This window comes from Aptenodytes patagonicus, chromosome 3 (genome assembly GCF_965638725.1).
Source record: "Aptenodytes patagonicus chromosome 3, bAptPat1.pri.cur, whole genome shotgun sequence".
Lineage (NCBI taxonomy): Eukaryota > Metazoa > Chordata > Aves > Sphenisciformes > Spheniscidae > Aptenodytes > Aptenodytes patagonicus.
The window spans coordinates 36021948-36037341 of NC_134951.1; the positions used below are offsets into that span (position 1 = coordinate 36021948).

Consider the following 15394-nt stretch of genomic DNA (forward strand, 5'->3'; position numbering starts at 1 on the left):
CAGATGAATTCTATGAAAGATTTATGTGGGAAAGGAGCAAAGGAATGAAATAAACTTCTAACTTATTTATACTGACTAGAAAAAAATAGAATTGTTTTAAACTGTTTCTCAAAAACTTTAACAAGTTTTAATACAATAGGATTTTTGAGAAACCAAGTTTTTAGTAATATAGTGACAGCATTATTTAAATTGATATGATGCAGTATTTGTTTTGCTTTTGAAATTTAGTTTTAAAAGCAATTTTTAAAGTTTACATTTGAATAGTATTTTCTGGTCCTTTCTGCAACATTTGTTTCCTGCTGTCTACTCTGCATTTGTTTTTCATGCTGTCAAGAGAGGACTGAGAGGCCTCTGAGGAGGCATTGTTTCTAATCACATACAGACTGTGAAGTGGGAACTAGCTGCACTGTTCAGTTAGGTTTAATGTTATCATCTCCCCTGTTTTGGTACCTCATAACTTTCACACCATCAGCCTTAATCAAACCTAACCAGGGCCATGTGTCTTAAACCTCGAGCCTGTTCATTAAGACAGTTGTCACTTTTTCACGTCAACTTTTTCTGTCAACCATTTTTGTTACTAGCTTTACAATACATTACTAAATATATAATCTTCATATTTTTGTATTCTTTTTCTTCTTTGTTTATTTCTTTTCTGACATGTCATTTCACAGGCAGTCCAGAAAAGTGGAAAGATATAGCAGCCAAAAACAAACTAGGAAAGGCTCCGCAACTGAAACAGAAAGGTAGGATTGCTGATCAATGAGTAAGCACATCTTATAATCAATCTGATTCCAGTGTTTGGAATATACCTCTAATACAGCTTTTAAAATAGAAAATCTGTGACAGTACCAAAAGCTATGTTGTTGTAATTTACAGTATTATTTACTTTGTATCCATATTATTAGCACTGCTTGCTGTGTTGCATACATACGGAATTTTTCTGGCATTCTCCATCATTGCAGATAAACTCAATGGTAAAGACATACATTTTATGAGCTGAAATCTGAGACCCGTTGCCACTATATTGATCTCTGTAAGGGGAAATTTGGAAATGGCTAGCATATTTCATTAGTATGGGACTAAACTTTTTCTGTGCTTTACCACTGATCTTTTTTCAAAAAATCTCGTCTATTTTACAGTAAGTTTGAGGATGAGAAAAATATATTAACAGATTAATAATTCAAGATGTCTCTCATCAAATTAATTTCACTTTATAATGTAAAAATGTTAAGTTACACATTTAAATATGTATAGAAAATTTTATAATCTATCATTACATAAAGTTAATATAAACACTGGGACTTTAACCTTTGTATTCATTGAATTTTTTGTACTTGTATTATCATTGTAACTTTTAGCTTTGATGCTACAGTAGTATAGAGTTATGTATTCAAATTCTTAAGAAAAAGTGGGAAATAAAAAGATATATACTAAATCATAAGTACATCTAATTGAGTTTTAAACCCTGTGTATTAGCTGAAATAAGAGCAGGGAGGAGAGGAAATATCCTGCCGTGTCAGAAACAGATTTATGTTATCTTGATTAGCAGAGGAGCAATGTACATCTGTTTGCATTGTGAGGGTTGAAACACTTCCATGAACAACACAGACACATTTTTATTTTAATGAAAATGCACATTATGTAGCAAAACTTTTATTTTATTTTACTGCTTCAAGTCCCAGATTATCGTTCCTGATCCAAAAGCAATGGTTACATTTTTCTTGGTTTTGACGATTCTGTTGTCACAACAGCCCAGTTGCTTTTTCAGTTTAGACCAAAGAAATTACCTAAACGGTGGCTGAAATCCTTGCTGTGTTTAAACCAGGGACAGTTTTGCCATTGAGATCACTAAAGCCATTTTTTCCCTGTTTTTTTCTAACTTCTGAAGAGTAAGAGAAGCCACTGGGACTGAGGTCCAAGGGGCTCACAGTTCTTGATAACCGTTCAGACTATATGGTTAGAAAGCTTGGCACGAAACTGGGAAGGAAGATAAGGTGGGAAAGACATATGAAGTAAATGGGAGGGGAAAAAATAGAAACATAAACATAAGTAGAAAGTATGGTAACAGAAAGGATAAGGAAGGAAAAGAAAATATAAGAGATTCTGATGGCAAAAGGGCAGAGCAAAGAAAGTGAGAGACACTGGCAGAGTACAAAAGGAAATCCCACAACACTTGCAATTGGACAAATCAGAGTATCTGTATATGTGTTTACATTTCAAACCTGGTATTTCAGTGTGTGAACTGGGGGCATCTTTCTTCTACAGATGTTAAGATCACTGCACAGGTCAAAAGCATATACCTCAATAAATCCTGTTTACACTAATTAGTGTTTTACACTAATCTCAATATATGGAAGGTGTAAATCATAATCTTGAAATACTTAGAATTTCAGATATTGTAGGGGATAACAGGAACTGATTTGCAGGGACTGTGATTATGAGGTGTTATGCTGAATACATTAGTAGCACATGGGCTCCATCTCTAAGGATAAGCATGTAGTTATACTTATGAAGAAGAGGCCTTTTTAAGGCTTGGGCAATGTGTTTCTCTGCTTGAAATGACCTGCCCAGGTCTGAAATTTTAAGATTTTTTTTTTCTGGATAATTCAAAGCTTCTTTTTTTTTATAACATACGATTGAGGATTTATGCATGTATATGAGAAAGTGTGAGTCTGGAGGTCACTGTGAAATATTGCTAGTGTCTATATACAGAATTTATATGGGATTTAATGGATTGGAAGTTGATACTTCAGTCATTGCTGTGCTGAGATAAATTTGGCATTGGTATGGTAATGATTGTAGTCACTACCTAGTGCTAGTGGTTGGGGGGGTGTTAGTTTGATTTTTTTTTCTTTTTTTTTTTTAAAGAAATGTGGAAAAAAAAATCTGGTTGTTTTTTTTCCCCTAAAGTTAAGTAAAGTTACCAAAAGTATGAGTCCACATAGCAACATTTTCTTTCCAGAAGGGAAAAGCCAGCTCTGATTTCTAATGATCTTAAGAGTGATGAACCCAGTGCAACAAGAGCATAGGGAAACATGATTTGTGCTGCTTCTTTTTACGTCTCCATGGCACATGGTGTAGGTTTTTGTTTCCATAAAATGATTCACTGCTATTAGATGTGAGACACAAATGTCTACGTAAGTCTGAGTGCTGTACTTTAGTATTTCATCATAGATATAATGTTGCACTAGTGCCAGAAAGTTTTGATAATAGGACAGGCGATTAACTTTCTTGTCAAATGGCAAATATAACTCAAGACTATTTCTTGCTCAAATATCCATTTCTGTCTTAGATTCGGTCTTTATTTTGCAATTTGCAGATCTTGTCTACTATTAGCTAAGCAGATTACTGGAATAAGATATCAGCATGCTATTAGCTTCGCTATAAAGCCTTTCAACATGCTATATAAGATTAAATTCTCTATGTGATAGCTTAGGAAATGTACATAAAAGGGAAAAAGCAAACCTTTTCAGGATAGTTTACAGAACCTAACAGTTCTCTTAATAATTTGATGAGATAGATAAGCCTTTAAGATGGGATTCGGTAAACTCTTCTGAAGGACTAAAACTGATTACATGAAAATCAAACATTTTCTGTGCTTGTATGAATGAGCAAAACTGTGGTAAAAATTGGTTCATCCCAACCCTAAAATGCTTTCTTTCAGCCCTAACTGCTCACCCCAGAAATGCCTGATTTGATGTTACCTGTCATATATGTTACAATACATACAGTCTTTAACTGTACCTGCTACATTTTACATAGGACCCTGTGCCAGAGGTGCGCTGGATTGGTGATGCTCTCTTATTCTTAGTTTCTCTTTATAGTTCCATGTTTTATTTAGTATTTGCCACTGAGGCATCAGTCTGAAGAGAAAGGAATTTGAGTTTTCTTGTGTGCAGGCAGAGCTAGAACCTGCAGGATTCCCCTGTAAACCATCGCCAGTTGAATTAATAGGTTTGCTACCTATAATTACTACCTAATAGTGTTACCTTCCTCTGTGAGGAACCAGGAGATGAGATACACACGTATGTGTTTGTGGCAGTCTCATTGCTTACCAGGTATCATTTCTCTCCCAAATTCCTCTCTTCTCCATACTTATCTCACTTCTGTCTCATTTCCTCAGTCATACACTAGCTTTCGTCTCCCATGATCGTTCCTTTTTGTCTCATTCTCCTGATCAGCCATTTGCAGACTACTTCCTTTCAGCAACTGATCTTTCTTCTAGGCCAGCAAGTCCTTAACTCCATTCTAGTTTTTCTGCAGTTCCCTCTTAGCTCTATTCTTAATTTGCACTCCCAAGTAGCATATTCATCTCAATGTAATATCCCGTCTAATGCAAATCTTAAGCCTAATTTGTCTTCATTTTAGTTAGGCAGATCCTCTATCTTTCTCTAGTGGAAGGGGACAGGTGTGTAAAAAGGGTATTACTGAAAGAGCAGGAGGTAAGTTTCTGAGTTTCAGGTAAAGTGTCTGTTCTGTAATGGCAGGACAGGCTCTCCTAGTGCTTCACTGGGCTCTCAGATAAATTCCAGGATATTTAGCCTCTAAAATGAGAAAAATCAGCACTGAGAACACGATGGCTTTGTTAGATTGCAGCATTCATTCATAGTAAAAGCAAGCAAGCACTTTCTGGCACAGAGTGGGATCCATATTTACCTTATGGATGTTATGATGTTTAAACATCTGATAAACCAGATACTTAAAAGCTGATTGCATGCAATAGTTGGCATGGATTACTTTTACAGTCAGCATGGAGAAACAGGCATTTTCAGAACTCAGCTCATCTTCATTATCGTAAACATCTCTTAGAATTGGGGGAATCAGTCTCTGAAAGAATGTTACAGTTATCACCAGGGCAAGGCCGGAGTTAAGCTAAAGAAGCGTTAGTGTTTAAGAGGGAAAGTATAGCAAGGGCAACAGAATCCTGGTTTTATTGCATTGTGGCTGGACTTCCACATAAACTGTTACTGATGAAATGGCTTTGAAACCAAACCTGATTGTTATCCTTAGTAGGCATCTGCATGTTACCTCATATATACTTTTTTTTTAAGATGACTTTTCAGTGTATGATAGTCATATGAACTAGACAGTCCCTTGGTTACTTCGGCTGTATCTTGTGGGAGAGTTGTGCTGGGTGTGTGAAGGGAGACTTCATAAGTCTGCAGAAATTAAAAAAAAAACAAACAAACCAAAAACCCCACAATGAAATCATGTCACAGGAAATTGAAATTTCTGAACAGCCGATACAGTAGTATCATTTACAAAATGCTGCACTGTTGGGAAACCAAGGAAGAGTAAAAAGGCACAGTTAGAATACTTTGTCACTCTCCAAAATGGAAATGTTTCAGGTTATCTTATACTTGCAGTGTATACAATTATTAAACTACTAATAACTATGCTTTATTATACTAACACGATTAATCATTTTACTGCATATTTTAATTATATTTTCATTTGAGTTCCTTCAGAACTGTATTTCTGGTTTAGGGCTTACAGCAGAAAGATACTTAAATAAAAGTCCTTATTTGAAACTCCTAAGGAAACCAAGAGAATTACATATACGTGCTTACATATTGTCCTTTTTTAGGACACTAATTGAAATCCAGTTAATATTGTTAATAAAGATAAAAGGTATGTTTTAGAAACAGAAATGCTTTGTGGTAAAACTAGGTATGCATAGCCTACTCTGTGCTAGTACTTATGTCATACGTGTTGTTAGCTTGTGTTTGCTGTGTTTAAGATGCAGCTAGCATTTTTGGCCAACTGTCCGCTATAAGCAGTGCAGTTCAACAGTTCCACAATTAGGGTCATGTGTATCTGCAGTGGTGAGTGTTCTGCAGTTCATCATTTTGAAAATGGATTTGCATTCAGAATTAATAACTTTGATCTGAAACGTCAACCCTGGTCCTGCAGCCAGGATTTGCAATGTTCTTTGGTGGAGGGGGGCATGGGAAGGTGTGCCTGGAGCTAACAACTGAACAGTTTCTTTTTGGCCCTGATGTTTTAGGGGTCCGCTACCATGTCTTTCTAGAAGGGGACTTCCAACCCCACGAACGACTGAACAGCCAGTCATTAGGGGAAAACATCACACTCGCTCAAGGTCGAGTGAGCACTCTAGTATCAGACCCTTATGCTCTGTACATCACCTAGCGCCCGGAGGGTCGGCGCCACCTTCTCCACTTCTGACAAGGTTGCTATTATGTGTACAGCACAGCTTTCATGTTCTGCCTCCCAGGTGTCAGTGTGGTGTTGTACTTTCCTGAGCATACATGGCGCATTCACTCATTCTGGCACTGTAGATTATCCTCTCTTCATGGTATTTACACTTCTCCCATATCCTTTATGCCACCTATCTTCATCATCCAGATGGAACTTCTTGCTGTTGAACTTAAATAGTTATGCAATATAAGAGTGAAAAATCGGCTGTGTTTTGTCCTTCCATTGTTGTGTTTTGTTCTGTATCCATATGAAAATTATCAAAGTATTTTTCTTAAACACTGTGCAGGACATCACGTGCTGTTCACGCAGCTAACTGATCTTATAGGCTAAGAGAAAGTCAGTTGATCTATGTAGTGTGGAAACCAACAGTATTTTGAACTTGCTTAGATGTGTTACTTAAAATTGCAAATTATCTACGTGCAACCTTAGTGTAGTTGATAAACAGTGCTTATCCACTATAGTGAGTGTGATGTTACTGTAACTGGTAAGGGCATTTAATAGTAAGCTCTCCCTCTCAGTGGTCTGCTTCTTCTCATCTTTGTTTTACTTTCTTAAATTTTTTCCCTAGTTATTAGAGGTGGCCCTATTTATTTTAAATGCAAACTTACCAGCGTTCCAAAGGTGTTTGATGTGTTACACTCAGATGCTGTATCTATGTATAAGAAATCAAGTAGCCAAGGTGCTCTGAAATAGTGCTAGCTAGAATTCCGCCAAAGGGGTTTAGGATATTTACTTAGGTAAGAATATTAAAAATCTTGTACATTCTTTGCGCGTGCACACACACACGCACCCCCTCAATAACAAGGTTAAAGGTCTTTTTCCTTCTTTGAGTTCAGGGAAAAACAACACGTTATCCCACGGGAATAGATACTTGCTGTCCAGTTCTCTGTGGCCTTCTGCAATTACTGCATCAGCACAAAGGGAATACAAAAGTTAATAAAATACAGAGGTGGCATTTTCTATTGCCCTTATACCAGTGCAGGAGAACATACATAAATTGTGAGTCATAATCATAAATAGTTCTTAGAAAACTGCTTTTTGTTCAGTGGTTTTTGAGTAGTACTTTATTAAAAAAAAACAAAACAACAAAACAAAGGAAAACATTTCTCCTTAGTTGAAGGTAGTTAGAGAAATTAAACATAAGGCCTTGTAAATTTACTAGGTATCCAGACCTGAGTATGTGCATATGGCACGCACCAAATGCGAACTTCTTCAAACCCATCTTCAGTATATGCAACTTAATATGTGTTTAAAGTTCAGAATATAAAAATTCTCTTCATTTGGGTTATTTTACTTTTATCTTCATTTCATTTGCAGAATACATCAACAAGGAAGTCCCACACAGTCTCCTCCTGCAGACACATCCTTCAGCAGTCGCAGGGGAAGACAGCTACCGCAAGTTCCAGTAAGAAGTGGCAGTATAGAGCAAGGTATCAAATAATGAGCTTATGATAGCTCAAACTCTTTGATTTCTTACCTTTTTTTACTTAAAGTCTACTTTCATACCTACGTGTTCAATGCTACAATTCTACCAATAAAGCAATAGAAGAGAATGAAAGCATATTTGTAGTCTCAGAAATCCAGTAGAGTTTGACCGGTGGATTATTACACATGGTTTAATTGCCTTAATTTTCTAGTACCCTTTTATGTTTGTCTGCTTTAAAATTTCTATTAGAGTCGTGGTAGTTTTCAACAAATATCTACTTTGTATTCAGCTAAAGAAATCAGGGGCAAAGATTTTGACAACATTCTGACAGTCTTACTCATTTCTTATTTTATGGTTTATATTAATTGTTGTGCATTGTTAACATAGATTAATAATAAATATCACAAATCTGGTTTTCTTCTGGAGTTCATAGTTTAGTGATTAAAGAATGAAAATAGTCACCATGAGAAATGTAAAAGCACAGGTCATCAGCTCTTTCTTAAGAATAAACTGATCAGGCAAAGAGTGCTGCTCTTTTCTGAAAAAGACAATGTAGACCTAGTGGTTGTGGAAAATGTTTTTTACATACTAATATCAAATAAGTATGAATATTGCTGTTTCCTTTTCTAGCAACATACTGCACACAGAGTATGAGCTATTATGGTAAAATGAAATGGCACAATGGATATTTGCACATTCAGGTTTTCTTCTGCATTTAAAAAGCCTGTTTTCTCATTGACTACAAGCAACAACTGAGATTGCCATGTACCACAAGGTTTTCTTCTACGTGGAAATTAAAGAAATGCTTCTAATGATGAAATATTGTAGTGCTTTACAGAACTGTTGGCAGACTGCTTTCTTTAGTAGGTAATGTTGCTGACCATGACCTTATCATGATAGATTACCATAGGGTTTTTTTGTATGACGGCTTATATTAACATGCAATCAGCTTACATTAATTTAATGGCTTTAGCTGTGATGGCATACTACACCTTCAATTAACACATATGAAAATGTATTCTTGTTTTATACATGTGTTTATTTTGAATGATTAATATACTAATACAAGTGAGTTTTATTCATTTTGAACTTTACAGTCAAGTCCTCTCATTTTGCTTTGTAGTGAATCTAGGACTGTCCGGATTATAAACTAGTTACAAACTACATTTACAGCTTCTATTTCTGCATATTAGTAAGTTGGGAGCTTTTTAGGGAAATGTAATAAGTAATGAATTTCAAATTTCTTTCATGTTTCTTCTGCAATTTCAGAACTTGGTGCAATATATAACGATGAATCAGCTTTTAATTTATTTTAAGTTGGCTTCCCTTTGGATATTCATCTATCATCTTTCTGCTGTTCTTGATAACTGGTGTGTTGAGAATAAAATACTAGTTTATGTTTTGTTAAAGACATTGGAAATGAATGTAGAACTTAACATGAAAATGAGTAGAAATGGGATGTATACAGAAGAGGAAAGAAAAAATGAAAGTTGAGCAGAAGGCTAAAGCTACTCTAGGTTTAGAAAGTTGTTGATACCGTGAACATCTGTAAAGTAAAGCTGTTTCACTTTTATGTAAATGAGCTCTCATTTACACTTGTGGTTGATATGCTTGCGTCTTATGTATAAAATATACAAGTAGGATGCGACATGTCATTTACTTTGTTGTTATATATCATACTGCCTATGTCAATATGGCTGTATTACAGTACATGGAAACAAAGGCTAAAGAGATTTCCTTCTCTACATAGTACTTTGGTTTTGTCTAAGTGACTGGCTTGTCCTTTTGGAGGGGTGGTTTTCTGATTTTACCCATGTTTAACACTTTGTTCAAGCTGAGAATATATTTGCAGAGAAGTACTAAATTGAATAGATTTTATAAAATATTTTTAAATGGTTTTGTCAGTATCTTCTGAAATAAATATGATAGTACGTATAAACTTTATACTACTGTAAGAAATTAAATTCAGTGAGGCTATAAGACCATAGCATTTGCTCTGATTTACAGTATCAAATTTTAATATCAGTTTCACCTCTTTAATCCTTTTCAAATGCGTATCAGGGTCAAATGGAGTGACTAGAAGTGATCTGACCCTAATGTAAGATTGAATCCAAAGCATACTGAGGTCTGTAAAAGATTTCCATTAACTGTACTTGGAACTGAATTGTGTCCTTAATGATTTAAATTCACAGTCAGCATGGATATAGAAGATGTCAAAGTCTAGTGCGATATATAAATGTTATAGGGAGCATTTCAAAAGTCTTTGCATTTTCTTCATTTATAAATAAAGCTACTTCTTGGTGGTCAGTATTGACATCCTGTGTTTCAGGGAAACTCTGTATGATATACCATAAGGTATCATTTTTATAGTAAAGTACTTCTTTACACTCTATACAAATTCTGTTGTGTCAGGAGGGTTGAATACACACCTAAATACATACATCTATGAATCTATGTCTGTTTTACAAATCACAGTAATTGCTGTAAAAAGATTGAATGTCTGTATTCCTCAAGAGTGGATTTTTTATTTGCTGTTTGCATATTCAGGAGGCATAGAAGAATCCAATAAAGTAATTTTACTACTCTTCAAGGCTCTCATTATGGAACACATGAGAGTTAATGAAGGAGCAAGAGACTGGTAGTGGTTTTCATCTCGAGAAACAGAGTGATATTTTAACACTTAATCTTAGATGAGGTTTTTACTCTCAGTCTTTAACCTTTAGCTCTCAATTGTAAATTATCATATCCATGCTAATAAGGCTTCTTCTAGGACTGACATTGCATCTCAAGCATTCCATTTTGTCATTGTCAAGTTCAGAACTAAAAAAATGGTCGTTTCCTTGTCTCTACTAGATGATGTTGTCTTAGTTACTGCTCTGGTCGGCAGTTTGAGAATCATAAAAAGTCAACTTGTGAGAAAATAAGGCAGTTTTAAAAGGTCCTTATTAGTAGACACACTTTATTAATTAAAAAAAAAAATCTCATAGAAGTAATTCTTATAGAGAAGACCAAAAGAGTGGTCCCTATTCCATTACAGAAATGGGGTTGGTACTACTGATCAGGAACAGAGAAAAAAATCTTAAATGTAGAGGAAAAAGTCCAATTTAAGGACTAAAACCTCAAAACAGCATAATTATGCATGCTAGCAAAAAAAAAAAAAAAGGCTTCTTGGTGATTATGTTCTAAAGGGGATAGCAGCTTTGCCTAGTTTTGGAGTGGGGAGGGAGGTAGTTATTTTCACTTGGAACAGTTCTAACTAAATAATATTTTTAGCAACTCCAGTACATGCAGACTTTTTAAAGTGGTTACATTTAAGTTTGTAGGCTTCTGTAATTTTTAGGCAATGTGATTTTTATTTTAATCCCAGTGATATTGAAGGAAGACATGGCTGTATTTCTTTCCTTTGCGACCCTGTCAGCAGTATTTCCTAGAGTGCAAGACACACTGGGATGTTATTGCAACTAAAGGTCTTGAGATGCTTGAGTATTGAAAGTTAGTCTGGTATAGGTGTGTCTGTGTGTGTTTTCAAAAAGTCACAAATTAGTAGTCATTACCCTAACTTATGCTACTTAAGAAGCATTTTTTATTTCTTTGTTTTAACTGATAATTTTATAAAAGGACCTAATAATGTGAAGATGTTTTGGCTCAGTGACTAAAGCAGTGAAATTCTAAGCCATGGTAAGGACAATGCTGTGTTCTCAATATGTCATCCTGTGCCGAGCTGTAAGAGATTTGCATCAGTGGTTTTTTTATTTGCATCATGTTTGAGTGGAACTGTGCATATCATTAAGAGGGGTGGGGATTCTGCTTTGACTTTGTTTTTCAACTGTTTCTATAACAACTTTGTTATGTAGTTGTATGGTTTTTAAATTATACTTTCGTATAAAGCATGTTTCTGCGATCTTTACTCAGTCCGTCCTCTGTCATTGCAACTATCAAACATCACAGGAATTCTTGCTTGAATAGGATTTGAGGGTGGGTCTCTACACTTTCGTATAATGGTTAATCATTGTATCGATCAAGGAAATGAATACAATCTGAAGATCTGTAGCATTTTTCTACACTCCTTTTTAGCTGCAGTAGATAATATTAGGGATAATATTAGGAAATCTAGCAAGTGAATAAGAGAAAACGTATTATGTACTATTGAAATTTATGAACCAGCAAGATGAATGTGCAATGATTGTAGTATAGAAACGATCTTTAAGAGCTAATTCATGCAAAACAGGTCTTTCTCCCTGTATCTGCTTCCATTTGGCTCTTCACAGCATGGTTTCATGTTTCACAAGTCCTATAATGAGAGTAAGGTTTGTGATTATCAGCAGCCTGTTTACATGTAAAGAGCATCTGTAAACATAACTGAACTAGTGTGGTTGTATGTGTTTCCAGTGGCATCTGTCTACGGCAATAGGCCTTATGCAGTGACCTTTAGAACAGCAAAACTGCGACCAGCATTGAGTATTCCTGTATCTTAGCTCATGTTAGAAAAAGCTGCATAAGCTTTGTACATAGCTTGTATGCAGGGTGAGGTGCATGCGTGCGTGTGTGCTGCTGTTTCATGAGGGAAAACTACGCTGAAGACTACTGGTACTGAATGGGGATTACTTGTATAAAGTTCATGTGTATAATATCTGTACAAGTCTTTAATGGTAGTCACATCATAGAGCAATGAAGTTTTGTGATGTCCAATGTTTCCTTTTAACAAATAAGAATCAGAATTTCGTACAGAAAATCAGTATGTTGTCAAATAATACATTTGAGTTGCAAATATCTTTTTATATTTAACCAACTTAAGATCCTAAAAAAAATGAATAGCTAATTAAAACTGTTCTGTGTATATGTACTTGATCATTGAAATGTCATTGCAGTGAGAGTATGGCTTGAGTAATGGTAAAAGATCAAACCCTTTCAGTTAAAACCTTTTTTCAGATCCATCAGTATAAAACTTGAGTGGCAAAAGAAAACAAATATGTAGTTTCAAGTTTAGATTTTTGTCTTTTAGCGTTGTTTGTTTTGTCTTCATATTTCTGGTTTTGTTTTGAAATTATTAGGTGGCACTGCATATTTTGAGGCAGCTTGTGGAATCTTTACTCACGCTGGAGAGTATTTTTTCTCAGCATTGCTAACTCTTGCAAATGAGTTTAAGCCTCATAATCTTTTATGTTTTCCTTAAAGACCGATTTTCAATAGTCCAGTGGTTATTGAGTAGTAAAGATTTCAGTTAATAGAAAATAAATTTGTACACTTATTATTGCAGAAAAGGCTTCAGAATCTAAAACAGGGCTATGTGGTTCAGGAGTGAGAGTGACACTTAAAGCAATTTTAAGATTTTTATGTCATTCATAAATTTGGATACGGCAATACGGCTCGAGCGGAATACTTAAAGAGTCCACAATCTGGATCTCAGTAACTTCATTGTTCCTGTTAATTTTAAAGAAAAAGTCTTTATTATTTGTCATGGTTTATCATTTTAATTTTCTACATTACTTTTACATATGCTGGAGTACTGCCTACTGTACATGCCATTGTCACATGTAACACATTTCTTTATCTAACTTTAAATTTGCTGATTTCTTTTTCTGTTTCCATCATTCCGTGCATTTAATTCATTGAAGAGCAAGAGACTTTTAACTCTTCCACAAAAGGTAAATATTTATGTAATTTTTTACAAATGTTTGGCAACTGTTAATACTGGCTTTTCCCTCAATATATTCCATGTCAGTATATAGTATTTTAGTTAACAGTGTTTAACAGGCGAGAAGGTTGTTTCTCAAATATCTATATGCTATCTGATGCCCCTCTTTAGAATCTGAAAATGGTTTCTCTTGTGATTTCTAATTTTCCGATTGAAATTCAATATACTGGATTTAACAGGAGCAGTCATGGTATTTTACAGGGCTCAGAAGCTGCTCGATTGACTTAAAGTTCACTCAAAGACTATGATTTTACGTAAGCTCTTCTTGAGCTCTGCACAACATCTGCTTCTAATGATGGAGCCATGGCTCTTGGCATCTGTGAAGGATATTTCATAGGTCTAGGCGTAGGAATAATTGAAGGGGATGATGGCCAGAAACTATCCTTCGTATGCAGAGAGATTCTGAAGAATGAGCTGTGTTTTATTTGCATGACAAGCTCTTGACACTCAGAAAGCTAGTCATATTGCAGGGCAGGTTTCTGGAGGCAGACATACAGCGCTGACCTCCTATGAATTTGAACTCCTATGAATTCTCCATGTCTGTCCTGATACCAGTGAATCAGTGAGCTCAAACAACAGGTGTCTAAGGCTGTCCCACAAAGTGAAAAGTGTAGTCTGTCATGTCCTTATCGAGGCAAAGTTGCAGAGAAGTCCTTTTTTTTTTTTTTGCTTTTTGTTGAAAGTAGGAGTTATCTCAAAATCAGAATGAAGCTTGGAGAGAAAAAATGAAAAAATCCTTTTTAATGTTAACAGCAAAATACAATGCTGCATAAACATCAATAGCACAGATTAACCTTTTCTGACCTTTAGTCCTGAGTCCTGGAGATCTTGGGAAATTCTAGTCTGAATACAGACTTTGATGGGTCAAAGCCAAATTGTGAGTTGAACTTGAATCAGAATGTCTTTCTGAAGGCGTGAATCCCACTGATGCATTCATACTTGCTTAGGTAAAAATACAGCAGCTGTTCCACTAGCTACGAACTCCAACACCCACGCCAATACTCAGGAGTATGTTTCATGATAATGTTAAAAAAAAAAAAAAGGTGAAAAAGAAATAGTATTTAATTTAGGTAAATAGTATTTAATTTAGTTATTAGCAATTACAGGTTATTTTGCAGTGTTAAGAATGTGCTATGAAATGTCTTAAGAAAGTGCTAAGAATGGTTGATTTTACAAATTATTTTGGTGATTTTTGCTTTCTTCAGTATTTATATTTCTCTCAAACAGAACAATACAAATCAGTCATGCCAGTTTGTTGTTTATGCCTCTTTCAAGTTCACAAACCTTGCCCTGTGATTTGGACTGCCGTGGATGTTTCTTTGTTTAAAACAATTGACTTTATGCAGACAAACTAGACCATGCCTGTAACAGGTTTGTAAAAGAGCTTGTTTCCACAAGATTTGGATGGATCTGACCCAAGATTTGGGAGTGTGTAGAAGGTGGTGGGATCTCTATGTGCACAGATTCCCCTGGCTCAAGGGAGCTGAATGCAGATGCAGCCTGGAGGCAGAGAAAAGAATTGGGCAAAAGAAGAGGAGCGGGAAGAAGTGGAGTGCTGGCAGTTCTGGGGGACCATAAATAACTTAAGTTGAGCTGACTTACACTAGTAGCCCGCTGTCACCTCTGACTTTCCCCAGTGCAGAATAAGAGATAAAAAGAATAGACAGTAGGTGAATGGGAGATGGGGATGGGGGGGGGTTTACAGTATATTATGTAACAAGAGACATAGGTATGAAGGAAAGCATATACTACAGATATGAACAACACCGACCAGATAAATCTACAACAAAGAAATTAACCATCTGTTCCACTTAATCAATGGGAAGGGTTGTGATAAGGTCTTCAGCAGGTTACTAAAATGCTGACTCAGATTGCTGCCAAAACCAGTGGTTTACCTTTTTCAAATTTTTAGAAATACATGTTTGCTTTCTTGTTGTTTTCTTTTAAATAGAAGCTTCTATTTGGATCATCCTTGAAACGCTTTGAGGAAGAACTGAGTGTTGCATCAGCCGGTTCAGATTCTTATATTGGCTTATCTTCCTTCTGGAGTGAGT

General features: G+C 35.5%; 1 protein-coding gene across 34 annotated transcripts in view; it reads left to right on the plus strand.

Moving 5' to 3' along the window:
* The window catches only part of RIMS1 (regulating synaptic membrane exocytosis 1), a 356593-nt gene that overhangs the window by 247605 nt on the left and 93594 nt on the right, over nucleotides 1-15394 (plus strand). For 10 of the 34 annotated variants that reach the window (XM_076333047.1, XM_076333062.1, XM_076333054.1 and 7 more), the window contains one exon: nucleotides 7537-7649. In XM_076333047.1, coding sequence (XP_076189162.1) covers nucleotides 7537-7649 — 113 coding nt within the window. Of the gene's footprint in view, nucleotides 1-671; nucleotides 744-6007; nucleotides 6191-7536; nucleotides 7650-13260; nucleotides 13291-15394 lie in introns of all 34 variants that reach the window. The other 24 variants (XM_076333040.1, XM_076333058.1, XM_076333051.1 and 21 more) reach the window with 6 other exon arrangements.